At 38.9% G+C, this 26574-nt stretch overlaps 2 protein-coding genes and 1 long non-coding RNA gene across 3 annotated transcripts; 1 reads left to right on the top strand and 2 right to left on the bottom strand.

Annotated features, from left to right (window-relative positions):
• Window positions 1–6914: 6914 nt before the first annotated feature.
• LOC141397271 (uncharacterized) lies at window positions 6915–7897 on the bottom strand. The gene is made up of 3 exons (XR_012411346.1): window positions 7798–7897; window positions 7563–7733; window positions 6915–7501 (listed from the first exon to the last, which is right to left on the bottom strand). It is a non-coding gene; the product is annotated as an uncharacterized lncRNA (long non-coding RNA).
• A 7568-nt stretch (window positions 7898–15465) lies between these two features.
• Window positions 15466–17762, top strand: LOC141399184 (uncharacterized). Its single transcript, XM_073977412.1, has one exon. The coding sequence runs from the start codon at window positions 15531–15533 to the stop codon at window positions 17541–17543; it is 2013 nt and encodes a 670-aa protein (XP_073833513.1). The 5' UTR covers window positions 15466–15530; the 3' UTR covers window positions 17544–17762.
• Ppt1 (Palmitoyl-protein thioesterase 1) lies at window positions 17516–24168 on the bottom strand. The gene is made up of 4 exons (XM_073977413.1): window positions 23830–24168; window positions 23531–23768; window positions 23038–23473; window positions 17516–17796 (listed from the first exon to the last, which is right to left on the bottom strand). Exons 1-4 carry the CDS (start codon window positions 23930–23932, stop codon window positions 17668–17670), a joined length of 906 nt encoding a protein of 301 aa, XP_073833514.1. The 5' UTR covers window positions 23933–24168; the 3' UTR covers window positions 17516–17667.
• Between the last annotated feature and the right edge of the window lie 2406 nt (window positions 24169–26574).

Below are 26574 nucleotides of genomic sequence, written 5' to 3' on the forward strand. Positions count from 1 at the left end.
TGCTGCACAGAGCCGGCAGCTCCTGGCTATGTTGGAGTGGATGGTTTCCCCTAGTCGGAGATGTGTTTCTGATGAGGACGAGGACAGTTTATCTGAAGACGAACTCAACAACACAGTTCTTCCAGCAACTGCAGTTTCAGATAAACTGTCCTCGGACTCAGCCGAAACTACAAAACCTGCGGACACGGGACCACTATTAAACCGGGGTATCGGTATATCTGCCGATGCCGTTAAGCAAACTCTAAAGAGACAAATTGCCACTGAGGAGGAAACCACGACCAAAGTTTTGGACGACAAAGTTCCCACCACCTCAAGCAAAGCAGTAAGTCGACTGACGAAGGACAAAGGGGCGTATCGAAGGCCCATGCACTACCTTAGGAAGTGCATCGGCAGGGAATCTTCGACTATCTGGGTGAGGGATTGCAAATTGATCAGGATCAATCTCAAGATGGTGGGCAAATTCGAGGAGAAGTACCCTCACCTATCCAAGAGAAATCCTGAGATCGATAGGCTCTTCCTCATCCAGATGGTCGACAATATATTGCTGTCGTCAACGCCATCATCTACTCCCACTACCTGCAAAGGTCGAACTAAGAGAGATGGTGACTTGACTCAGCCTCCCGAGAAACCTTCACCGCCGAAAAAGAAGCCCCAGAACCCAGAGGAGATGATGACTGGTAGACCTGACCCGGCAACGGACTCCGCACCTGGGGGGCGTGGAACCTTCCAATCCTTCCTCATCGAAAAATCCGGTGAAGAGGGTTAGATCCACGGAGGAACCACACCCTGGGGCCAAGAGACCCATTCCGAGATGGGACTCCAAGCCAGAGAAGTCCACCGCTACTAAGGCAACCTCCCAGGCCAACTTAAGTCCCAAGGTGACCCCTCGCTCTCCTCCCAAGAGTAGCGGGACGGGTAAGAGGAAGACGGGCAGACCTTTAGTGCCGGATGAACTGCGCATAGCGGTCATCGATAAATCTGATCCTGACGGTAGGATCAGTGAAAAACACTGGCAGCTGTTTGAGAATCAGCTGCGAGAGATAGTGTATGCAGGCGAAGGGGAACCTCCCAAGCACACACACTTCAGCAGCATAGCTCCCTTCAGAGGCATCAAGATCATCTGCTGTGAGAACAAGGAATCTCTAAACTTCCTGGTTAACACAATAGATGGCTTTGGTGAACTCTGGGAGGGCTGCCAACTGGCGGCTGTGGGTGTAAATTGTGGGCAACGGTTAAATAACTCTTCGGGAAAGAAGGATGATGGAACTGCAGCTACTTTCAACTGCGTGACAGTGACAGCTCCGTAGAGGTGCGCGTTTTATTTAAACCGGCAGTTTATAGAGTAGCTCGAAGAAGAGTGTCCTCTCAGCCTAAGAGGTACCACCACAATTTACAATAAGCGATGTTGCGGATGTCATCCCTAACGCGAAATTGTCCAAAGCGTTAGGCCCACACGGAATATTAATGGTAATGCTTAACAAGTGGACACATCTGGAGTTGAGTATTTGACAAGTGTCCCGAATTTACCGTTAGCCACCTATATTTTACCAGAGGCCTGGAAACTTGGCGGGGTGGTCACGCTACTGAAACCAGGTAAGGAAGTCAGCATATGCGAATCGTACAGGCCGATTTCCATCCTGTGACAAGTAGTGAAGATTTGGTGGAACTGTCCCTCCCCAAAATGAGAAGCTATTTCCCAGTCATACAGGCCGACTACCCTCCTATCGCCAGTAGCGAAAATTCTAGAGGTACTACACATCCCCAAAACGAGAAGTTATTTCCCAGTTGCCCAACATCAATATGGATTCCAAAAATACACAGTACCACAACAGCATTACACGCCGAGGACTAAACCCGAAAAAACCGAAGGCCTTCGATACCATCAACCATGCCAAGCAGTTCGAGAACATAGAGAATACTTTCCTGCTTATGTGGAAGAAGAAAGTAAGAAATCGAAGATCCGTATACCTTGAACAGTTTAAGCCTCCATATAGAGGTAGAAATGAATGTGCAACAAAATTCAATTTTTTTTTTCAAAATTTTGAAAAAAGCCGAGTTGATGATGAAAGTAGAGCTAAAAATATGAGACACATGTATCGGCGTCTTTAAAGTTTACGTCGGAAAGTAACCAAAGTAGGCGGGTCTAGTTCTGTCCATATCTAGTTTTTTCGAATTGTTCGTGTTAAGATATCTTGGAATCCTCGCATTTTAGGTATATAGTGTCTTTGGCAACTTTACTGAGGAGGATATGGGAAATATTTTTGTTAAAAGTTTTAACCCTCATGCGGTTCATCAAAAGGGTCTTTTGGGTCCTTTTTTCGAAAATCTTTCAAAAACTCCTTTAAAATGTGTTCAAATCAAATTCAAATATTCTGCAAAATTATTCGCCATAACATTTTACTATAGGTCCCAGAGCACACCAAATCTGTAAATCTTATCTAATCGCCAGGAATCTCAAAAAATGAAAAACACGTTTTAGGGTTAAAGTCGTACTTTATCTGAGATTGTTCAAAACTGTCCCACAAAACATAAATTTAGAGAGATGACATCAAAGACAAAAATATTCTTTGTCAGGTTTCACTATGGGTCACCAAAGAAATGAAATATCTATTTACAAGATATTGGGGGTAATGTTCGATAACATTTTCAAGTCGTCCGCACCATCCACTGCAATTTTCTACAATATCAGACAGCGGCGCAGCAGAAACAGTATTCCTGCCAACACCTCCATAAGACACACTCCAGCTAGGGTCCACGGTGCCCCAGATTTCTGGGTGTGGTCTGTCTGCCACGAAGTAATATACAGGAACATTGCAAATGTAATAGCTGCAGAAATTGGTGTCATTTGCGCAGATGTACCAATTTACGTTCTCACAGGCAGTGGAACAATGAATTCATGGCAACCTGTTCACTGGCAATGCAACACCTTCGTCACCACAGTCAAATTTGAGAACAACGCAACAGCCTTCCATCCAAACTGTCATAACTCCGTCGCATATGACCATAACTCAATCAACATCTAGCCCAATACCTGCACAGTCTCCAACTCATATACAACTAACCAACAATAACCCAACCACGCAATCACCTACATTTCACCCATCCTCACCTCCTACCAATAACACTTCAGTAAATTCCAGCAATAATACAACCATCAACTCATCCGCACAAGCGTGCACTTCTCCAATAGCCCCAATATCAGCCTTAACAACTCACACACTCACACACACTTATCAACTAATCCTAATACACCAATCCTTACAATCCAAACATCTTCACACATAGCCCCGCAGTCTTTCCAGACCCTCCAGCTAAATTGCAATGGGATCCGGAGGAAGATTGCGGAAATAACCAATTTTATGCACCTCAATAACAAACCAATCGCGGCAATACAGGAGACCAAACTAACAACTAACTGCAGGTTAGCGAGTCATAATGGTTATGTGATTGTCAGACGGTATAGAGAAAGGAGCTATGGTGGTGGTCTTGCGTTCATTATTCATCGTGACGTAAACTACAGGATCATAGATCTTCCCGACCCTAACTCATCTGACGACATAATCGAGACAATGGCCATCTCAGAATGAATGAATGTCTACATTGCGCCAGTGAACAGCCTTGGCCCAGGTTATAAACCCTCAATCTCACATCTCCTCGAGGGTGAAAACCGAATGATACTTGGCGATTTCAATGCTCATCATGAGCTATGGTTTTCTCAACTGCCTCCCGACTCGCGTGGCAACTTAATTGCGGATCAGATTGACTCCTCGGATTTCTCGCCCATAAATGATGACTTCCCCGCCAGGATCACGGCTCATTGCACCAGCTCCCCTGACATCTCGATCGTCAGTGCGTGGCTCCTGCCTCTAACAACTTGGCAAACCCGGATCACTATAGCATCGGATCATATCCCGATTATCATAACGGTGGAGAAGCCTAGCGACTTCGTGGAGCCGGAGAAACGCTCATTCATCAATTATAAGAAGGCCAATTGGCATGGCTTCATGAATGAGATCGACAATGCCATCAGTCTTTCACCGCCCCCCTCATGTTCCAGACAGGGAGAGAGAACATTAAGAGCTATAATTCTCCGGGCGGCAAAGCGTTTCATCCCAGCAGGCAGAATCCCACATTGGAGGCCCAGTTTTCCTACTCCAGCTGCACGTCTCGCAGAACAACGCGACGAGTTAAGACGGACGTGCCCAGATGACCCCACAATTCCCACTCTCACGGAGGAAATAAATAACTTGGTGAACCAGCACCGGAGAGATAAATGACTGAGTCATCTTGAAAGCTGTGAAGCTGATTCACATAAACTCTGGGCCACCATAAGAAATCTAACAGGTGCATCGGGGAATGTAGCTGTAAATTTCGGAGGTGCTGATGTAACAGATGCCAAGAAGTGTGCACTGAAGTTCTGCCAACAGTTTGTCGTACACTCCACTGTGCAGAACAAGGCTAAAAGTTCTGCCCTCAGGAGAGCAAAGAAGACCACCACTGAGGCTCCCCTCCTCTTTTCCTCGGAGGAAGTCAGTGCAGCGATAACCAGAGCAAAACCATCTAAGGCACTGGGTCCCGATGGCATCTCGATGCTCATGCTTAAAAACATTGGTCCTGCTGCAAAAGTGTTTTTAGCGCAAATCCTGACACTCTCCATCAACACGTCAGTGATACCAGAGATATGGAAAACGGCAAGAATTATTCCACTCCCAAAACCGGACAAATCTGCTAGGAGGGGAGATTCCTAGCGTCCGATCTCCCTACTTTTACCCCTAGCCAAGGTTTTGGAGTCTCTGCTGCTACCAAGCATGACGAAACATCTTCCAATCCCAAGCCACGAACATGGAGTCCGGAAAGCACCACAAGCGTCGTTAACAACATCGCGAATGGCCTAAACCAACGCAGACCTGCCCATAGGACAATTGTCGTGGCTCTGGATCTATCTGAGGCCTTCAATACTGTCGATCACGCCATTCTTCTAGACGACATTCTTAATTCCACTTTGCCTCACACAATCAAGCGTTGTTTATGTAATTATATAAACGGCAGGCAGGCTCATGTGGAATACAGAGGCACAAAATCTAAGAGCCGTAAGATTAAGATGGGTTTACCGCAGTGTGCGGTCATCTCCCCACTGCTCTTTAATCATTACGTTGGCAAATTTCCTGCACCTCCAGAAGGAGTAAAACTTGTTACTTATGCAAACGACTGCACAATAATGGCAACAGGTGTCAACATCCGCTCGCTGGAGGCCAAAATAAATTGCTACCTCAACACCATCTCGCAGTTTTTGCAAGATAGACATTTACAGCTTTCGCCGCCAAAATCAACTGCAACTCTCTTCACAACATGGACCAAGGAGGTGAGGAGGTCCCTGAACATCAAAGTCGGAGATCTGGAGATACCAACTGTCCGGAGCCCAAGAATTCTTGGTGTTGTCTTCGATAACCTCCTCACTTTCTCCAAACATGCAGCTGCCATAAAAACGGAAGTTCAGAAGAGGAACAAAGTGCTAAAAGCCATATCTGGTACCGTCCTGGGGTAAGGACAAGGAGGTCCTGCTGACTACATACAAAGAAGTCAGTCGCTCAGTTTTAAACTACACTGCCCCAGTCTGGACGCCGTTTTTAAGCAATACAAGGTGGAGAGCTCTGCAGACTACGCAGAACAACGCCATTCGCGCCGGCTACCGGATATGTCCAGATGTCGAGTGTGAACCATCTACATCAGGAGGCAACGATGCTATCAGTGAAGCAACATAATGTGTTACTCTCTCGACAGTTCCTGCTGGCATGTCATCAGCCAACGCATCCCAACCACCACATAGTGGTTCAGGATTCACCCCCTAGATGCATCCGGAAGGACATCCGACGATACAGCCCCGACACCCAGGATGTCATTCCATCGGACATCGACCGACTGTCACTGGCAGCATCGTTGAATACCATTCATACCCGCGCAGTCCAGCAAACAGTAGAAGGGTATGAACATAACTGTGTCCAACAACAACATCCTCCAGCGGTTGCAGAATCTGAGAAGTCCCTACCCAGATGCACAAGAACTATCCAGGCACAACTACGATCTGGCTGGTCTACCATCCTCAATACCTACCAAACCAGAATCATGCAAGGTGTTGAGGACCTGTGCCCGCATTGCAGACGGGGACCTCACAATACTAAGCACTTTTTCAGCTCGGCTCACAGACCTGCACCCTATTGACCTGTGGTGCCGACCAGTACAAGTTGCGGCATTCCTCCAACTTCCTATCCAACCAGCCTAAAATAGTTCCACAACCCACCAACCCCACACATCATCCTTACACAAACACAACCAATCCACATACACAACTCATCCATAACCCACATACAACACAAATAACACCTCACTCATCAACCAATTCCCACGCATACTAGTCACTACCAATATTATCATTCTTATGTTGTTTTAATCCATATCAACATCTCATGGATTTTCAGGGGAAACAAGACGGAAGATACAGTCCACCTGTTACACCAACAACAACATCAATATCAGTAGGAACTAGGTCCCCTCAAGTTGTTGGCCGGCAGCACTTGGGGTGCTGACAACGAAACCGTGTTGATGATCTCTTATAAAGCAATAGGCCAGTATGTGGTATGCTATGAGGTGCTAGTGTGGTATCCAACATGCCACAATGTCGCACTAATGACTGTAACAGAATGCCTCCTCATGACACCAGTGAATCTAATTTACGAGGACGATTTTACGGGTGCATCAGCAGAACAAGATATTGCTTTTATTGCTATGAACATTCCTGCCACAGTCTTGCGATTCCACCACTCAGTCGCATCTCTCCTGATGTATCCTGATGTACATGTCTCATGATCTAGTGAGAGATAGAGAGGGAGAAAGACAGATAAACGAGCCTAATAGGCAGGTTTGGAAAGCATATACACTGATGCAGTTGCGCAGGCAGTACAAAGGTACAGTGTGAATGCCGTACTACCACCCCCACTCATCGCAGCAGAAGCAGAAGAACAGCAGCAGCTTAAAATTATGCTCCTGTTCATTGGGCATTGTGGTCATTGTTCATTTGTACAGTCACAGGCCTGATTCTTATTTTTTCCTTGTTCCATAGGGCTCAATGGTATTGGCGATAATTTATTAAAATTTTTTTCAAAGCTCATCAATGGTCTTACCGTGAATTTTTAGGAAGTTGAAGTTTTTAAGAAAATTTGTTCATGGATCATAATCCGAGAACTTATTGTGAATTGTTTTAAGATTCCCTTCATTTAATCCTCAAAACAAAAAGACTATACGAATTTCCAATTATCGCAAAGCCAATTATGGAATACACAGCGACGTTGACATAACCCAACATAAGGAAGCTGCCCGTATTGTAGTACTGAATGGTGTGATATTTATGTTTGCATTTAACCGAATAGTTGGATGAAATGTAAAAATGTACCCATAGCAAGGAAACAATATAGGCTAGCCATAATAGGAGAGTTACAAAACAAATCTGAAAAATTGATTAATTTTAATTAATATAACCTCAAAAAGTGTAAAAATGTAATTGTTACCACAAAAGCAAACAGTTGACCACTTTTCCGTCTGGCTTTCAGGATTAGGCCAATAAGTACAAAGGCATAGAGCATGAATAATATTAATATTATTTTATAGGTTAGAATCTCCTTGGTATTTGGCAGTTTTACATTTGTTTGCATTAAGATAAATGTCAGCAATGAAAGGATCTGCAATTGTGAAATGTGTGATGAAGGCTCCACAAGATGTTCCATGCCATATACTTTAGCTTACCGAAGAGATTATATTTAATATAATCAAAATTATGTCCTTGGCTGACAACATTTTTATTGGAGAAAATTATTTATTTTTTTTTTTTTTTTTTTTGTTGGTGAACAAGGCACACAAGGTGTATTTAGTGAGGTGTAAGGTATAGTAGGAAGACCACCACTGCCTGCGTATATTCAATCTCCCCCACTTTGTAGAATTTCGCAGAAACCTCATGAATCAGCAACAACGTGCTATTATAGTGGTAAGACTATCACTGGGGTGACTAAAGTCTTCGGGCACATATATTTAAAGAAACACCAGCATGCCTATGTGTTGCTGCAGGTATCGAGGCTGTGACATTTGGTTTGGTTTGGTTTTAGGACGCGCAGCTACCGTTGTTGGCAGCTACTTCACTCGGAGACCTTGAGGACCATTGTGATCATCCTTAAATTTAGCTGTATGTTGTGGTTGTTTGTTTAAAGTTGAGTGTGGTGTTGATGAGTTGTGATGAAAAATAAACTGTGTCTGTGTTGATGTGCGGTGGTTGGTCTATTGCAGATTAGTTGATATGGAGTGGTGTGATGAGTAATGGATATGGGTGTGTGCCTGCTGGGGTTGTGGTAGATGCTGGACTGACGTTGTTTGATGTGAAGAAAAAGATGTACTGTGGATGTGTGGCTGATTAGGCCATGGTTCAGAGATGAGCCGGTTATTATCCCCTGTGTGAAGAAGAATAAAAACAAAAGATTAATTAGTTTTGTTTGCCAGCCATGCAAAACGACATATCTAAACAAACTGAACAGCGTCCAAAGAGCGGCATCACTTCTAATAACTGGTGCCATGAGGAGCACTCCACAAGCTGCCTTTAATGTGCTACTAGATCTACACCCACTGGACCTAGTAGTGCAGGTACTGGCAGCAATGAGTGCCCTTCGGCTGAAGGAGCTAGGTTCATGGCGCAGTTCCGGACGAACTGCAATCCTACGTCGATTCGGACTACCAACGGCCTTGGGGAACATTAGTGACTATCATAGCGATCATGAATACTCACGTAGGGAGCTTCTCACGAGTGAGTTGCAGCTCACTTCTCACGTCTCGACCTATCACAAATGACAAGGGAGGAGCGAAAAAAGTGAAGAGGGTTTCACAAGTTTGAAAATTGAAAATAGTGCCGCATTTTGTGAACCCTTGAAAATATAATTTGCGTTGCCATATCGTTATTTTATTTACAAATAATTTTGCAATAACTAAATTCGTAATTTTTTTTATAAAACATTAATTTATTTTAAATTAAATTAATATTTCTAAAACGAAAAATAATTTTTATCAACAATCCACTTTAAAAATACTTGGTAATTGATAAAAATATTAAATGTTTGATATGTGGCAACATCTGTAACAGCTGTTTTTGTTTTGTTTTGACAGATACATACATACATATGTAAAAATTGTTTATTTACGCCCGAAGAATTTCCGCAATTTGCGAAAAAGTGAACAAAAACCGTTTAAAGGTCATTATATGGCAAAAAGAAATGAAAATGTTTAATATTGCATTTTGAATGATGTGCGAAACGACAAACGCTGAGGAATACAAAATTTTGTGGAAGTCGTTCCATGCGATGCCAATATCTCACTGGATCTTTTGTATTAGTTCAAATTAAGTTGTGAAAAATCCTATTTTCAGCATTTGGAAGGAATTTCAAGAATTGTAAATAAATACAATACGTGAAACATCCGATCTCTTCTCCAGCAATAGGACCAATCATATGAATGCTAAGTACAATTCGTGAAATTCGGATCCTATTCAACATTTGAACCAATTTCATGGATTTTAAATACAATTTCTCAATTTTCAAGAAGGTTAACCCTGCAAAAGGCTATATAATATAAACATGCTCTTTTTTATTAATTTAATCCTTCCTATTGTGGCTTGTTCGTGGAATATGCCATGCCAAGGTGGTTGTTAAGATACCATTCCACTGGGTTATTGAAGATGCCATCCAAAATGATTTGGATCTTTTAGGGGTCACAGTCTTGTAAAAAGAATGGGCGAAGGTGGTAAAAAGGTGACATATAACTTGCACTCATGCTTGAATAGAATCTTTGGCATCGAATATTTTGCTGGGAACCTTAGCGAAGTACCTACAAAAAAATTTTTAGAAAGGTGTTGCTCCTGATAGGATCCTCTTCCATTCCTGTTTTCATCATATGATTCTGAACCGCTTCCCATATCTGAAAAATTTTGGCCAACTTCAACTCCACCACCAAATTACGCCAAACTCGATTGAGGTCTTCCTTGCTTCATTGATACACGGATAAACATGTATAGTTGCCAAAAGAATTTCTAATTGTTTTTTATTTGTTACCTTTAACGTAAAACACAAATAAATACAATTGATAATCATTGCAAAAGATTCGTTTCTTGTCGATTTTTTCTATAGTTACATTTTTTTGTTCAACTCACCTTGATTTCTGTGGTGAGAGAAAATTGCCTCACATTCTCACTTTTTTGACATTTATGATAGCTACTTTTCTCACGAACGTGAGTTTTGTTCTCCCTTATGCTGTTTATAATAAGGGAGGAGGCGAGAGTGAGAAAACTCACGGTGAGATGATGTTCATGATTGGGCTGTATATGTCACCAAAAATGTCGTTCGAGGCAGCGAAGGTGCATATACCCCATAGGGATGATTGGGCACTTAGTAGCCCACCTCTAGACGGTATAGAGATTTATACTGACGGCTCTAAGATGGAAACAGGCACAGGAGCAGGTGTCTATAGCAATTCCCTGGATCTACGTATTTCATACAAGCTGAACGAATATTGCAGTGTCTTCCAAGCCGAAATCTTTGCGATCAGGAAGGCCGCAGAACTGATTAACAACATGAGAAGGGATATATCTGGACCGGTGACTATCTTTGTTGATAGTCAAGCGGCCCTAAAATCTCTCAGGTCCCTATATATCAAGTCCGCGGCAGTTCTGGATTGCAAACACGCTTTGGAGCCACTAAAATCAATCGTCACCTTGTGTTGGGTCCCAGGGCGTTGCAACATCGAGGGAAACGAGGCAGCTGACGAACTGGCACGCTGCGGATCGGAGTCACAAAATATTGAAATCGACAACTCCATCAAGCCACCATTGTGCCACTTCAGGAGAGAGATAATACAAAAAGGTCGAGAAAAATGCTGCCAATACTGGCAGCTTGCCCAGCTGCAGCACATCAAGGGCAATCTGGCCAGTCCCGTCGAAGACAAGAACCGCCTTACTGCTCTCAATGAGGAAACCAGACCTGAAACTAGCATTGGGGATCATCACGGGTCATTGCAGAACGAGATCCATGACGAGTAAATGGGAAGAAGACTTGGCCGACTACTGTAGGCTTTGCGAGGATGAGGAAGAAATAGAGACGATTGAGCACCTTTTATGCCGCTGTCCTATGCTCATTTCCAGAAGACTGTGTACCATGGGGGTACATACCATCCAATCACTAACAGCATTTAGCCAAGCAGAGCCGTCCGTTCTACTTCACCTTGCTAAAGGCCTGAAATGGCTCCAACGTACTGGGATTGCGACAAACACCATCTCTACACAGTAGCATTGTCTAACGCATCCCAGCTACATTTCACCCAATTTCACCACCTCAATACCAACAACATTCACCACATATTTCCATATCTAGTCAACAACATCACCACAACTATAGTCTCAACAACCTCTTCTTACCTTTACAGACGTACCGCTAATTGCTTCTCATCCACAGGCAACACCTTCACACCACATCACCACACCTATGGTCTCATTTAAATCACGTCCATAACCATCAATCCATCAACAATCACCACCACTAACTAAGATGCCGAACAGTCATACACACACCAGCTCAGAACCCCCAGAACCTACATCCACAACCACATCACCTACAATCTTCATCTATACACAACCACAGTCACACATACGTATCCACATCACACCAGAATATCTTCAACCAGTTTTTTTCAATATCCAGGATGAACACAATGGACCTCAAGGTCTCCGAGTGGAGTGGCTGCCCATACAGCAGCTGCGCATCCTATAACCTAACCTATCCATGCAAGATTTTTGGCAAATTGGTATAAGTAGATGGGGTCTATGTCGGAGAAGAAAGTCAGAGTATTTATCTCATATCTACCGAAGAATCGATGTCTCCTCGTGAGTAACGAGGGGCATCTACATAGTAGATGTTCGACCGTCTCTGTTTCTTCCGGATCTTGACATAGCCTACAGTAGTCTACACTACTGTTGTCCCATCTAGAAGTTAGGGACCTGACCATCCTACCTACCAGTCCTACAGTGGTCATTATCCCTAACTTATTTAGTGAAAAGAGAGAATTTGTTCTATATTGAGAGTAGCTAGGCCAGATTGCCTTGGATACCTTACAGCCAGGTTCCCTTTGCCATCTTTGTCCTGCTTTCTCAAGAAAGAAGACGCGAAGTTTTCGGATGTAGTAGCAATTTGGTGGTCTGGTAGATGACTCAGCTGGTAAGTCAATCGACTGAGAGCCACCCCTTGCTAGTTCATCCGCCTCTTCGTTTCCCCCAATATCACTGTGTCCTGAAACCCAACAAAGACCAATGATATCACGTACTTCAAGCAGAGCGTTTTTGCAGTCGAGGATAGCTTTTGAATTTATGGTCCACGACTTGAGGGCCTTAAGGGCCGCCTCTTCGTTTCCCTCTATATCACTGTGTCCAGGACCCAGCAAAGACCAACAATATCACGTACTTCAAGCAGAGCGTTTTTGCAGTCGAGGATAGCTTTTGAATTTATGGTCCACGACTTGAGGGCCTTAAGGGCCGCTTGACTATCGACAAAAATAGTCACCGGTCCTATAAGGCTGCTCCCAAGTCCTTTGAAAATCTCCACTGCTTTCCTTATTGCAAAAATTTCTGCCTGAAAAACGCTGCAATTCTCATTGAGTTTGAAGGATTGCTTAATTGGTGGGTTTTCGCAGAAGACACCGGCACCTGTGCCACCCTCCATCTAGGAGCCGTCTGTGTAGATGGCCAGACCGCCAAGAGGAGGGCTACCACTAGACCAGGCATCCCTGCTTGGGATTGTGACGTTGATTTGGTTGAAGTTGAGTACAGTGGGTATAAATTTACTGATGTGATTGGATCCACTAAACTCAAGTAAATCGGTGAAGGCGGAGAGGACCTTTGCATGTCCAAATCGTGAACACTGCCACATACCTGCCTCTCTAAGCCTGAAAGCCGTCCTCGCCGCCTGAAAGTGGATAGTGATGTCCAGAGGTTGGAGATCAAGTATCACATTCAGGGCGGCTTGAGGTGTGCTTCTAATGGCACCAGAGATTAGCAGAGATGCGGCTCTTTGAACACTAGATAATTTGGACAGAAGTGCACTGTTCCCCAGTGCATGCCACCAGACAAGCCTACCATAGGTAAGAATGGGAAGAACCTCGGTATCATACAACCAGTGTATGATCTTTGATCTGAGATCACAGCTTTTACCAATGGAGTTCTTGCAGGAATAGAGTGCCATAAAACCTCTGTATTCCTCTGTATTCCTTTTCCAATTTAAACGTTGGTCCAGGATAACACTGAGAGGACGTCCGTAGGAGGCTTCTATAGAATAGAAGACGTCCGTAGGAGGCTTCTATAGAATAGAAGACGTCCGTAGGAGGCTTCTATAGAATAGAAGACGTCCGTAGGAGGCTTCTATAGAATAGAAGACGTCCGTAGGAGGCTTCTATAGAATAGAAGACGTCCGTAGGAGGCTTCTATAGAATAGAAGACGTCCGTAGGAGGCTTCTATAGAATAGAAGACGTCCGTAGGAGGCTTCTATATAATAGAAGACGTCCGTAGGTGGCTTCTATAGAATAGAAGACGTCCGTAGGAGGCTTCTATAGAATAGAAGACGTCCGTAGGAGGCTTCTATAGAATAGAAGACGTCCGTAGGAGGCTTCTATAGAATAGAAGACGTCCGTAGGAGGCTTCTATAGAATAGAAGACGTCCGTAGGAGGCTTCTATAGAATAGAAGACGTCCGTAGGAGGCTTCTATAGAATAGAAGACGTCCGTAGGAGGCTTCTATAGAATAGAAGACGTCCGTAGGAGGCTTCTATAGAATAGAAGACGTCCGTAGGAGGCTTCTATAGAATAGAAGACGTCCGTAGGAGGCTTCTATAGATTAGAAGACCTCCGTAGGAGGCTTCTATAGAATAGAAGACGTCTGTAGGAGGCTTCTATAGAATAGAAGACCTCTGTAGGAGGCTTCTATAGAATTGAAGACCTCCGGTGGAGGCTTCTAAAGAATTGAAGACCTCCGGTGGAGGCTTCTATAGAATAGAAGACCTCCGTAGGAGGCTTCTATAGAATTGAAGACCTTCGTCCAGCTTTGGTAGCGGGAAATCGGCAATTTTGCGCTTCTTCGTGTAGAGTACGAGCTCAGTCTTTGTTGGATTCACACCAAGTCCATTGGTGCGAGCCCAGCGAGACAGCTGCACTAAAGCACACAGCATAAGGTCTGATATGGTCGGCAAGAATTTGCCGCCTATGAGGATAACAACATCGTCAGCATAGGCTACCACCTTCTTCGTTAGTTGGTTGAATTTCACAAGAATTTCGTTTATTACAAGGAGCCAGAGGAGGGATGATAAAACTCCTCGTTGAGGCGTACCCCTGCAAACCTTTTTCCTTACGGAACTCTCTCCTAGATGGGAGTTGACGATTCTGCTCTTCAGCATTTCATCATCCCACCTAACAAGGATAGAGGAAACTCCTGCGTTAGTGAGCGAATTATGAATGGATTTTAGCTTCACATTGTTGAAGGCTCCCTCTATATCGAGGAAGGCTGCAAGTGTGAAGCACGAACCCTCCATATTCCTCTCAATATATCCAACCACCTCGTGTAAGGCTGTGTCCACCGACTTGCCTTTAATATAGGCGTGCTGCGAGTTGCTTATAATATTGGAATCTAGATGAGGCCGGTTGTCGTAGTCGGGTAGTCTTTTTAGAGTTTTAAGGAGGAAGGAAGAAAGACTAATAGGTCTATAGTCCTTTGGTAGTGTGTGACTAGGCTTCCCAGCTTTGGGAATGTAAGTCACCGTTACCTCCTTCCATGGGTTAGGTATGTACGACAGACGCAGGCAGGCCCTGTAAATTTCCTTTATGGTTGCCAGTACCGAATCAGATGCATTTTGCAACATAGCCGGTATAATGCCATCCGGTAGAGTTTTGGGAATGTAAGTCACCGTTACCTCCTTCCATGGGTTAGGTATGTACGACAGACGCAGGCAGGCCCTGTAAATTTCCTTTATGGTTGCCAGTACCGAATCAGCTGCATTTTGCAACATAGCCGGTATAATGCCATCCGGTCCAGGAGATTTACAAGGTTATGCTGTGACATAACTGCCAAATTAATCTCGGGACTTATGTCAGCATTTGATTCAGTACAGAAAGCCAAAATTTTTTGCACAAATAAAAAATCCGGCTACGTAAAGTAGGCGACTGGACAGAGCTAGGAACATTTTTTTCGATATTTTTTATTTTTGTCCACTACATGTTCGCGGGAGTTATGTCCGTGGGAGTTATATCCGGTGCACCGGAGGAGTTATCTGCAATGAAATCTAGAGATTTTATTGTAGTGCTTTGATTCACAGAAAATTATGTCAACTTCATTCTACCTACCTTGTCTCTGGCTTTTCCATTTTATTTTGCCCCACTTTGTCTTGGGCTCAGGATAAACAACATTAAAATTATGTACAAACTTCGAAATTTGGCACAAACCATGACCACGGATCCCTCCAAAATCAATGCATTTTCGGAGGACTCCCTGCTAACCATAAATCAATCGGTGAATATTGAAAATAATCGGCGTTTTGTCAATCAATTAATTGACAATATATTCGATGAACGGAGAGGCCTTTGTGACCAATCCTCGTCACAATGTTCAAGCTTGAAACTACAGCCCTCGGAATATAGTTACGATAAACGTTTGCAATATTGGAAAAATGTCCTGAAGGATCGCGAGAATCTCAAATCGCAAATTTATAAGAAAACTTCAAAAAGTCCTCGGAAGGATGATATACTCTATAGCAATCGTGCCACAACAATTGAGGAAAGGGATAAACAAACCATTAAGAAAATTTTAGACTATGCTGAACGTTTAAATCCTGAGCGGTTAAGTGCTAGGAAAGCCAATATTTTGCCTGAGAAAAGGGATGAGATGACGTGTCAAACTATAAAAGAGATTGAGGAAACTTTACCCAAAGCAGAGAGGGATAAGGAAGCAAAGGTGGAAATTTGTGGTTTACCGAAGTTGACAAAAAGGGAAATTATGGGTAAGCAAGTGGTGCGGGTGGCTGATGAAAAGCCCAATAAATGGCTTATGTCGCAACATTTGGAGCAAAGAATTGAGGAAAAACGAGAGGATATAGAAAGGGTTGTAGAATTTTATCCCGACATTGAAAATCTGCAAATTGTGGGTGAAGGCCTGATGAAAAAGGCTGAGCCACTGAAACACAATTCTAAAATTGAGTTACTCATACCGGAACAAAAGATTTGCGATATATCCTCAGAATCCAAAGAAGATGAAGACGGTAAGAAAACATGTCCTGATGAATGTCAAAAACAACAGGAGAGTGTTACAACCCCCGTGGAATACGGCTTCAAAATCAACGAACAAGTGTTTATACGGGACAAGTGTAAACCCAGCAAAACCTTTGAGGTGGAGGTAAATTTCAACAGCTACCCCTTTATGGAGGAGGTCAAAAAGGTATTAACCCTACAAAACATTGGTGGCAAGATTTTGAATTTTGAATGGTTGACTCGTAGCTATTACAAAAACAATTCAACCCTATTAAAATCTACGGATAATGAATTCGTTTTCAATAATCTACCGTTTCGCTTGAGCCCAGGGGAACGCAAAGAATTGCATGTTTTATATCAACCACGCAAGGTGGCAATGGTCAAAAGTAAATGGGTATTGAAAGTTGATCCTAAGTTTTTTAAACACAAAACAGAGGGTATAGTTTTGAGACTTAAAGGCCGTTGTGATCCCCATCCTGAATATGTTGCAAAACTTCAAAAACTTCAATCCGAGGTTATTGGGAAATCCAATATGAAAATGATGCACAAATTAAAGCATGGTCTGGGTAATTTAGTGCCACAAATTCAACCCATAGAATGTCCCTGTCCATTTCAACGTCCCCTCTCGGAATTGGAAATATTTGCCCATTTAAATCCTGGCTATAAATGTGAGAGGTATCACGATTTGGAGACACTAAAAGAACTTTATTGTCGTGTCAAGAAACCGCGGGATAAACAGTGGGATTTGAAATTGAAGACTCTCAAAGAAGCCGTAATGAAATTTGAAGATCCTGAAAAGCGCGCCATGTTTTTCAAGGAATTATGTGCACTTTTAAGAACAATAACCAGCAATGGAAACAATATTGAAATGTTACAAAACACAGATAAAACTCAAACATGTTTCCTACACGTCCGGGGCATGTTAGGGAAATGCATTGAAGAATGGCAAACTTTAAGAATCCAATTAGAAGAAGGTTTTATAAAATCATTTGAAAACCTCAACTCAAATGGTTCTGGAGACACATTCACAACCGATGCTAGATTAACTATTACCAATATCAATGAATCCAAATTTTTAAATTCTACAGATTTTCAAGATTCTTTATATATGCACACCTATTCCTTGCTGTCGAACTTTGTAGAAGACGCTGTAAATGTCATGGAGAGTAGTGAAATTTATTAACTTTGAATTCGATTACAATTTAATGCTATATAAAATTACTTGCTTATGTACTACATATCATTTGGTTTCTTTTTCCACAACCATCAGGAATTCGTTTTCCTCCAAACGGTTACACTGCACTCCTCTATTTCTTCTCTTTACTCAATAATGGTATAATATTTTCCAGAAACCATTTCTTATCGAACTGCAAATGATCACCTTCGGTTGCCAAAAAGACAAGTTTTTGATTGATGTCCATTTGTTTCAGGGCAAGCTGTAAAGAAGAGATATATAATAAAAGAAAAGCCAGTTAGGAAAGTATCAAAGTCGTTGGGGCGACTATATGGTACCCTACCCCCAATAAAAATAAAAATCAACTGTTGTTCTTTGGTTATTGCATCAGTTGAGAAGGGCTGGGCGGTTTTGGATAATTTTGTTTTTAATGTTCGTCATAGTTCAACTTTCACGGAAACAAAAAATTACCACACCTAATTTTTTCGAATGATCTATAATTGAAAACGGCTACACCAATTGGCTAAATGTTCGTAGTAATCCACTTTAAGTTTTTAAAACAGCTAAACCGAATTTTCGAAAGTTTTGAGGGAATGTTCAGAAATAACCCCCAGTGAAAATAGACTACATATTTTGTTGAAGGGGGCCAGGTAAGTCACCTATGCACAGTGGTTCCGCCCGTGAACAAACATCGAAAATTGATGGCGACATATTTGATTGCGATTGAAATAAATATTCTCTAAACATAAAAAAAAAAATTTTTAACATCCAGTATTATCTTTTTAAATTACAGTGGTTATATGCCAAGTTAAAGGAGAGGTGTGGTGGCCAATAAGACCTTTAAATGTCAAATTACAGCTAGTTCGGTTAAACATTTAAGGTAAAATCGTCAAAATTCCGAAAATCGGGATGTACGTTTATATGGGAGCTATACCTACCTAAACATGGACCTATACTGAACATTTTTTGCAGGGAGGTATTTTACTCACTCAGAACTCAAAATGCCAAATTACAGCCAAATCAGTTGGAAAATGTGGGTAAAAAGTCAAAATTTCGAAAATCGGGAGGAACGTTTATATGGGGGATATACCTAAACGTAGACCGACATTGGCCATTTTTTTGCATGGAGGTATTTGGTTCACTCAGAACTCAAAATGCCAAATTACAGTCAAATCAGTTGGAAAATGTGGGTAAAATTGTCAAAATTTCGAAAATCGGGAGGTACGTTTATATGGGGGCTATACCTAAACGTAGACCGACATTGGCCATTTTTTGCATGGAGGTATTTGGTTCACTCAGAACTCAAAATGCCAAATTACAGTCAAATCAGTTGGAAAATGTGGGTAAAATTGTCAAAATTTCGAAAATCGGGAGGTACGTTTATATGGGGGCTATACCTAAACGTAGACCGACATTGGCCATTTTTTGCATGGAGGTATTTGGTTCACTCAGAACTCAAAATGCCAAATTACAGCCAAATCAGTTGGAAAATGTGGGTAAAATCGTCAAAATTTCGAAAATCGGGAGGAACGTTTATATGGGCGCTATACCTAAACGTAGACCGACATTGGCCATTTTTTGCATGGAGGTATTTGGTTCACTCAGAACTCAAAATGCCAAATTACAGCCAAATCAGTTGGAAAATTTGGGTAAAATAGTCAAAATTTCGAAAATCGGGAGGAACGTTTATATGGGGGCTATACCTAAACGTAGACCGACATTGGCCATTTTTTGCATGGAGGTATTTGGTTCACTCAGAACTCAAAATGCCAAATTACAGCCAAATCATTTGGAAAATGTGGGTAAAATCGGCAAAATTTCGAAAATCGGGATGTACGTTTATATGGGAGCTATACCTACCTAAACATGGACCTATACTGAACATTTTTTGCAAGGAGGTATTTGGTTCACTCAGAACTCAAAATGCCAAATTACAGCCAAATCAGTTGTAAAATGTGGGTAAAATCGTCAAAATTTCGAAAATCGGGAGGTACGTTTATGTGGGGGCTATACCTAAACGTAGACCGACATTGGCCATTTTTTGCAAGGAGGTATTTTGCTCACTCAGAACTTAAAATGCCAATTTACAGCCAAATCAGTTGGAAAATTTCGCTAAAATTGTCAAAATACCTAAAATCTGAGGGTACATTTATATGGGGCCTATACCTAAACGTGGACCTATATTGAATATTTTTTGCAAGGAGGTAGTTTATTCACTCAGAACTCAAAATGCAAAATAATATCCAAATCGGTTGGTAAATTTGGCCAAAATCGTCAAAATACCCAAAAACGGAAGGTACCTTTCTATGGGAGCTATATCCAAATATAGACCTACATCCACTAAAAATGGTTTTCTATCTTTTTGGCTTGTTGTTAACCTACGTTTAAAATTTGGAGGCGGTTGCTCGATTAGAAGTATTTTTGGCACTCTTTTCCATACAAGTGGGACGGACCACTGTGCTATGGCCTGTTTTCTTTAAAAAAGGAACATTTGCAAAAATTATGCGTGTATCGGTTTGAAAATTAATTTTTGAGACAATGGTGACCGTATCGTCGCGTATTTGGCGCCAACGAATTTTCAATTTTTTATAAGAATTTTTTAAAAATATTTAATAAAATTGGAATTTTTAAAATATATGTATTTGTTTTTCAAGATTTTTAAAAAATAAATTTGGAATTTTTTAAAAATTCTTTTTGAGTAAACGTGGTCTTTTATAGCACCCCATACACTATCAAATTTTGATGTCAACATTTGTAGTAGTATGTGTAAATTTTTCAAAATATGAGAATGTGTGTGTGAATTTTATGGATTGAGGAAAATCAAAATAGTTTTGATTTTCAAAATGAAACCCAGTCAATCCGATAACATAAAGGAAAAAATGTTATCGTAGTAAAAAATAGTAGCTTCTTGCAGTTTCTGGAACAGAGCATTAATTATTCCAATAAACGGTAGTATCAATAAACGTAGATTTTTTTTTAATATTTTCTAGGAATTTTTAAAAAATTCTTTATAAATAAACGTGGATTTTTAAAATAATTTTTAAGCAATTTTCAAAAAATAATTTATAAATAAACGTGGATTTTTTAAAATAATTTTTTTAGGACCTTTTTAAAAATATTTTATAAATAAACATGGATATAAAAAAAAATCAGGGATTTAAAAAAAATATATTTTATAAACAAACGTAGATTTTTTTAAAATAATTTTGTAGGACCTTTTTAAAAATATTTTATAAATAAACATGGATTTAAAAAAAATTCAGGGATTTAAAAAAATATATTTTATAAACAAACGTGGATTTTTTTAAAATAATTTTTTCAGGCCTTTTTTTAAATATTTTATAAATAAACGTGGGTTTTTTAAATAATTTTGCTAAAGATTTTTTTAAATATTTTATAAGTAGATTTTTTAAAATAATTTTTTAGGACCTTTTTAAAAAATTTTATAAATAAATATGGATTTTTGAAAAATTGTTGTTTTTCAGGAATTTAAAAATATAATTTATAAAAAAACGTGGATTTTTTAAAATAATATTTTCAGGAATTTTTTTAAAATATTTTATAAATAAACGTGGGTTTTTTTAAATAATTTTTCTACAGAATTTTTTACAAATATTTTATAAATAGACGTGGATTTTTTAAATAACTTTTTTAGGAATAAAAAAATATTTTATAAAGAAACGTGGATTCTTTAAAATATTTTTTTCGGGAATCTAAAAAAAATATTTTATAAACAAATGTGGATTTTTTAAATAATTTTTCAGGATTTTTTTAAGAATATTTTATGAATAAAGTGGATTTTTTTAAATCATTTTTCAGGAAATTTTTAAAAATATTTTATAGAAGAACGTGGATTCTTTTAAAATATTTTTTCAGGAATTTAAAAAAAATATATATTTTATAAACAAACGTGGATTTTTTAAATAATTTTTTAGGCATTTTTTTAAAAATATTTTGTAAATAAACGTGTGTTTTTTTAAATAATTTTTCTAAGGAATTTTTTACAAATATTTTATAAATAGACATGGATTTTTTAAATAACATTTCCAGAATTAAAAAATATTTTATGAATAAATGTGGATTTTTAAAAATATTTTTTCAGAAGTTTTCGGGATTCTAAAAAATATTTTATAAATTTCTTTAAATATTTCTTTAAAATATTTTTTCAGGAACTTACAAAACTATTTTTTAAAGGAACGCGGATTTTTTAAATAATTTTTCAGGATTTTTTAAGAATATTTTATGAAAAAACGTGAATTTTTTAAATAATTGTTCACGAATTTTTTATAAATATTTTATAAATAAACGTGAATTTTTGTATAATAATTTTTTCAGGCATTTTTAAAAATATTTTTTCAGGCAATAAATTTTTTCAAGAATTCATTAAAAATTTTTTATAAATAACCGTGTATTCCTTAAAAATATTTTTTAAGGAAATTAAAAAAGTATTTTATCAGCAAACGTGGATTACAAATAATAAAATATTTTTTTAGGAATTTATTTTTTTAAATATTTTATAAATAAACGTGGGTATTTTAAATAATTTTTTCTCAGGGTTTTTTACAAATATTTTATAAATATTTTCTTCACGATTTTTTTAAAATAATTCATAAATAAGAGTGGATTTTTTAAAATAACTTTTTTCAGGAATTTTTAAAATTACTTTTTCAAAAATTTTTTAAAATATTTTTTTAGTATTTTTTTAAATGTTTTATAAATAAACGTCGATTTTTTAAAATAACGTTTTTCAGGAATTTTTAAAATTACTTTTTCAAAAATTTTTTAAAATTACTTTTTCAAATCTTTTTTAAAATAATTTTTTTAGAAATTTTTAAAATTACTTTTTCAAAAAAGATACTTTTTAAATACCTTTTTCTAATAAACTTTCTTCCAATGTTATGTGTGGAAGAAGGTTTGTTTTGTTTTGCAAACACTTTCGTGGAAGTTGCCAAAGAAAAACTTCTCATTGAAGTTTTTCTTGGTTCTCCTTTATACTTCGAGCTGACGATTGATGTTTGGGTACAAAAAGTTTTTTTGTCGAAGAAGTTATTGAAAAATAACTTTGGTGGAGAATCACAAAAAAAAAACAAGGGAACTGATAAGATCATGAGGCGAGGATCGAAACTAGTCTTCCCTGCCTTACCCCTTGGCGAACAATGCCAAACCTTATCCTCTAATAAATTAGTTGTTTTAAAATATTAAAACAACAACAATGGTATTATGCCAGACTATTTTGAAAAACGAAATTGTAACAATAAAAAAATTGTCACCACTGTTCTACTTTTTAAAATTATTTTTCAGTAAACGTGAAATTTTTTAAAATTCAAGGATTTTTAAAATTATTTTTCAACTATTTTTAAAAATATAATATAAAATATATTTTGGTGAATTTCGGGGGGCGTGTGATACCGACCCTGTGCTCCATTTTGCATCTCAGAATCTAGTAACTTCTTTTGGGTCTAAAGACCCGTCTAAATAAATTCTACTATTTATGTGCACTTACCTGTTCATAAACTTTGCTTTCTTTCAGCGGTAAAATTTCCTTATCCTGGCCGGGCTTATAAAATTCAAACCATTGAGATTCCTTGGGTTGGACGATGGTATCATTTAAGAATTTCACCATAACAAACTTATCCAAACGATTCAAGTGTTCCCCATATAAACCATTGACGAATACTTCATTATTGATATCAGCTAAAAAGGTACTATGGGCAATATAATCACGTTCCTTGAGTGGATCATGCCAATAGGTGGCTTGGACTAAATCCATTTGGGCCCATTCTTCATAGGCTGCTGTATTCAATATGCGTCGTATATATTCACATGTTTTCGACGACAACGAAGGACATTTGGGTAAACCAAAGACACCTTGATGTTGGCCACCCATTGATATGAGGACTTTCATGGGAGGCAAAGGGCAACGTTGGGCCAAGGCACGTCTGCAATGAAACAATTACATTTGGATATATTTCCGGTAGGAACAGCTGCTAACTTACAAAAATTGTCCACCCTGACTAAAACCAATGGCATTATAACCATCTTTCAGTTTTTCATCTTTGGCCAGTTCTTGACAAACATAATCCACCTGTTTATTCGGGTGTATAAAGAAACCACTTTCATAGTCCATTACAAGATTTTTTCCAATTTTCAGCGATTTAACATAGGTTTGATTGAGTTCTTGTTCCAACAACTTCTTAATTGAACCCAAGCTGAATGGAAAACAACAAGTGTCTCCTGAAAAATTGGAAAATTATTCAACGTTTCATAATTTAATTAGTTGCATTTTATTACTTACCCATTCCATGCCACATAACTACAGGATATTTTTCACCATTTGTTGTTGTAGTCCAGTTAACAATGACTATTATTAATGAGGAAATAAATATTTTCCACTGCATTGTGAATATTTTGTAATGTAATTTATAAATAAACCCCTATCACTAATCAAGAACAAAGGAAATATTCACTTGAACTGTTGACCGGCAATCAAAACCCCGTCAACACACAAACGGAAAATAAAGAATCAAAACATAAATATGTTTACGATGGAGGAAGAGGTGGAAGAAGGCAAGTAAACATTTTGCGCACTTTGACAGCTAAAATCGTGAATCAGCTGTTCTTGCTTTGGGAGCACAGTGGTCTGATGTTGGTTAAGAAAAAAGCATCAAAAAAACCCACGTTTATTAGAAAAAAATTTTAAAAAATCCACATTTATTAGAAAAATCTTTAAAAAATCCACGTTTATTAGAAAAAAATCTTTCAGAAATCCACGTTTATTAGAAAAATCTTTAAAAAATCCACGTTTATTAGAAAAATCTTTAAAAATGTTATGACCACGCTAGGTTTAAGTCGGCCATCCGACTAGCTATCGGTCTCAGGAGGTTCTCAACCCGCCAACCTAATTCTGGGTCTAACAAGAACTTTCATTATTTGATACACAAAGACACTACACAAAACAAAACACGGAGAACATTATGGGGAACTTGGGCCCTTGGTGGTCAGACCCTCACACAGCCCTCCCATCCTTGGTCCACGAATCCCTTTCTCCTATTTACGTGAACCCCACAAACTCCTTTTCCCTTACCTCCCTCTTACAACCTTTTCCCCTCCCAAATTAATAACACTACTCCATATTCATCTTAATTCACGTTTACATATAACATAATTTTATTGATAAAAAAAAAAACATAAATATTATATAAGAGAACACAAAAAAAAACATATATTTAGCTAGTCATTTCGATCAATATAAAGGTAAATTTACGTTACTCTGTAACTCAACGAATAGAACCTACACTCTGTCGCGATAGGGTTATGGGTCCAAATTTCCGACCCCGATTACTATACGTCACAGTTCAATCCCTAATTGAGCTCAGTTAGAGGTCTATACCTGTTGACTAGGACACTTCAATCCCATAAGCTATTATAATCCTACCCCTATCACTACGGTTGTAAAGTCCTTTACAAGTCTATTATAACGAATGATTCAAAAAAAAAAGTCGTTTATGAGAATCAAAAAAAAATTAGATAAAGTGTACAAAATAATATAAAATTAATTATTAACAAAAGATAATGTCAAGTAAGTATAATAACGCAAACAAAAAAATTAAGAAAAACTATCTGATGGTTTTATCGTAAATCACCGATTTTCCACATGCGCCTAACTGACGACTTCAATTTGGTGATCATTAATCTTTAATTATGCCACTTTAGTCGTTTATTATAGTTTATACCAATTTCTGATGAAAAAAGCTTACTGGCATACAACTATCCTACAGCGTATAACACTGTTAGTTTCAACTGCTAGAACTGTCGTGGCTAGGTGTTTGGCGCAGCTACAAGTACTCAGCAGCTGGTATTTAGAACAGAGCTTTGGCTGATACAGGGTGTTTCCATAAGAATTTTAATCGGCAGCGATTGGCTAGTCGCTTTGCGTTTTCCGGCGGACGTATATTCTCAAAAATTTGAATCTTATAGATTAAAATAATATAAAGCCAATCACTTGCCGATCCAATTATACTCGTTCCACGATTACAAAGAATTAATGTGTTCAGTCCTACCTTAAGGCTGTTGTACTTAGCTATTATTTCCACTTTAAAGCTGTCAATGGTAATACGCTGATGACGACAATCTTCACCAACTGCTCGCTTATGGTTATCACTCGCTATCACTGTGCAAGAAATTTTCCTGTTAAATAGAACGTTAACATATTTTTGTTATTCAGTCCTATTATCAAACACTTTTCTCATCACAAACTCACTTTTCTTTTTCTTGCACCTTATCTAATCACAAGGAAAACTTCTTAAGCTTGAACAATTATTAATTGTCTCTTTAAATTGTTACACGAAACTCGTCCACACCGGAATATATAAAAATGTTCTGGACGTTTTCCCATCGCATTTCTCTTTTATATGCAGACTTTCCCTGATTGCACTTTCTTCCAAAAATTCCCTAAATCATTAGTATTAGTGAAAACCTACAGTTTGCCCTTTTCCTCTAACTAGTTTTTGTTATTTTTTTCCATACATTTAATTTGTTATTTTTTTCTGCCAGTCGGCCATACGCTATCATTCAGGGATGGAACATGACTACCCTGTACTTTTTAGTACCGACCAGGTGACAGCTATATATTGACAGCTGTTGATGTATTACGGACAATAGATCCCTATCAACGATAAATAAATCAACATCAACATTACTTTAGCCCTTTGCCGAGGAAAAACAATACTTCTGAGGAAAAATCAGAGAAAAATACTACAAAAACCGTGTGGACCACGATACCCTAGAAACAGCAAGTCTCAAGAAGAAGAATTTGTTCACAAGTATCAGCACCATCGTAAGTGGGAAAGCAAATTTGATTAATGTGGAGTGTGTACGTCTGTGTGTTCTATTGTTTTGCATTGCGGCCGGTCATTCACAATAGAATACAATGTAACATGGACATGGTTTGTAAACATTATTATTCGATTACGCATATGTTGTATTAATGCCATTTATTTTATTTATTTTAGCCCGAACATTCATTTCGGTGGAAATTTTA

This window comes from Musca autumnalis, unplaced genomic scaffold (assembly GCF_047663935.1).
Source record: "Musca autumnalis isolate F117 unplaced genomic scaffold, ASM4766393v1 scaffold_3, whole genome shotgun sequence".
NCBI classification, from domain to species: domain Eukaryota; kingdom Metazoa; phylum Arthropoda; class Insecta; order Diptera; family Muscidae; genus Musca; species Musca autumnalis.

Coding starts and splice junctions, on each gene's coding strand:
- LOC141399184 (XM_073977412.1), top strand. CDS start 15,531: ATGTACAAACTTCGAAATTTGGCACAAACCATGACCACGGATCCCTCC.
- Ppt1 (XM_073977413.1), bottom strand. CDS start 23,932: ATGCAGTGGAAAATATTTATTTCCTCATTAATAATAGTCATTGTTAAC. Junction 23,769..23,829: donor AGTTATGTGGCATGGAATGG/GTAAGTAATAAA, acceptor CCAATTTTTCAG/GAGACACTTGTTGTTTTCCA. Junction 17,797..23,037: donor AAAGCAAAGTTTATGAACAG/GTAAGTGCACAT, acceptor TCTTCTTTACAG/CTTGCCCTGAAACAAATGGA.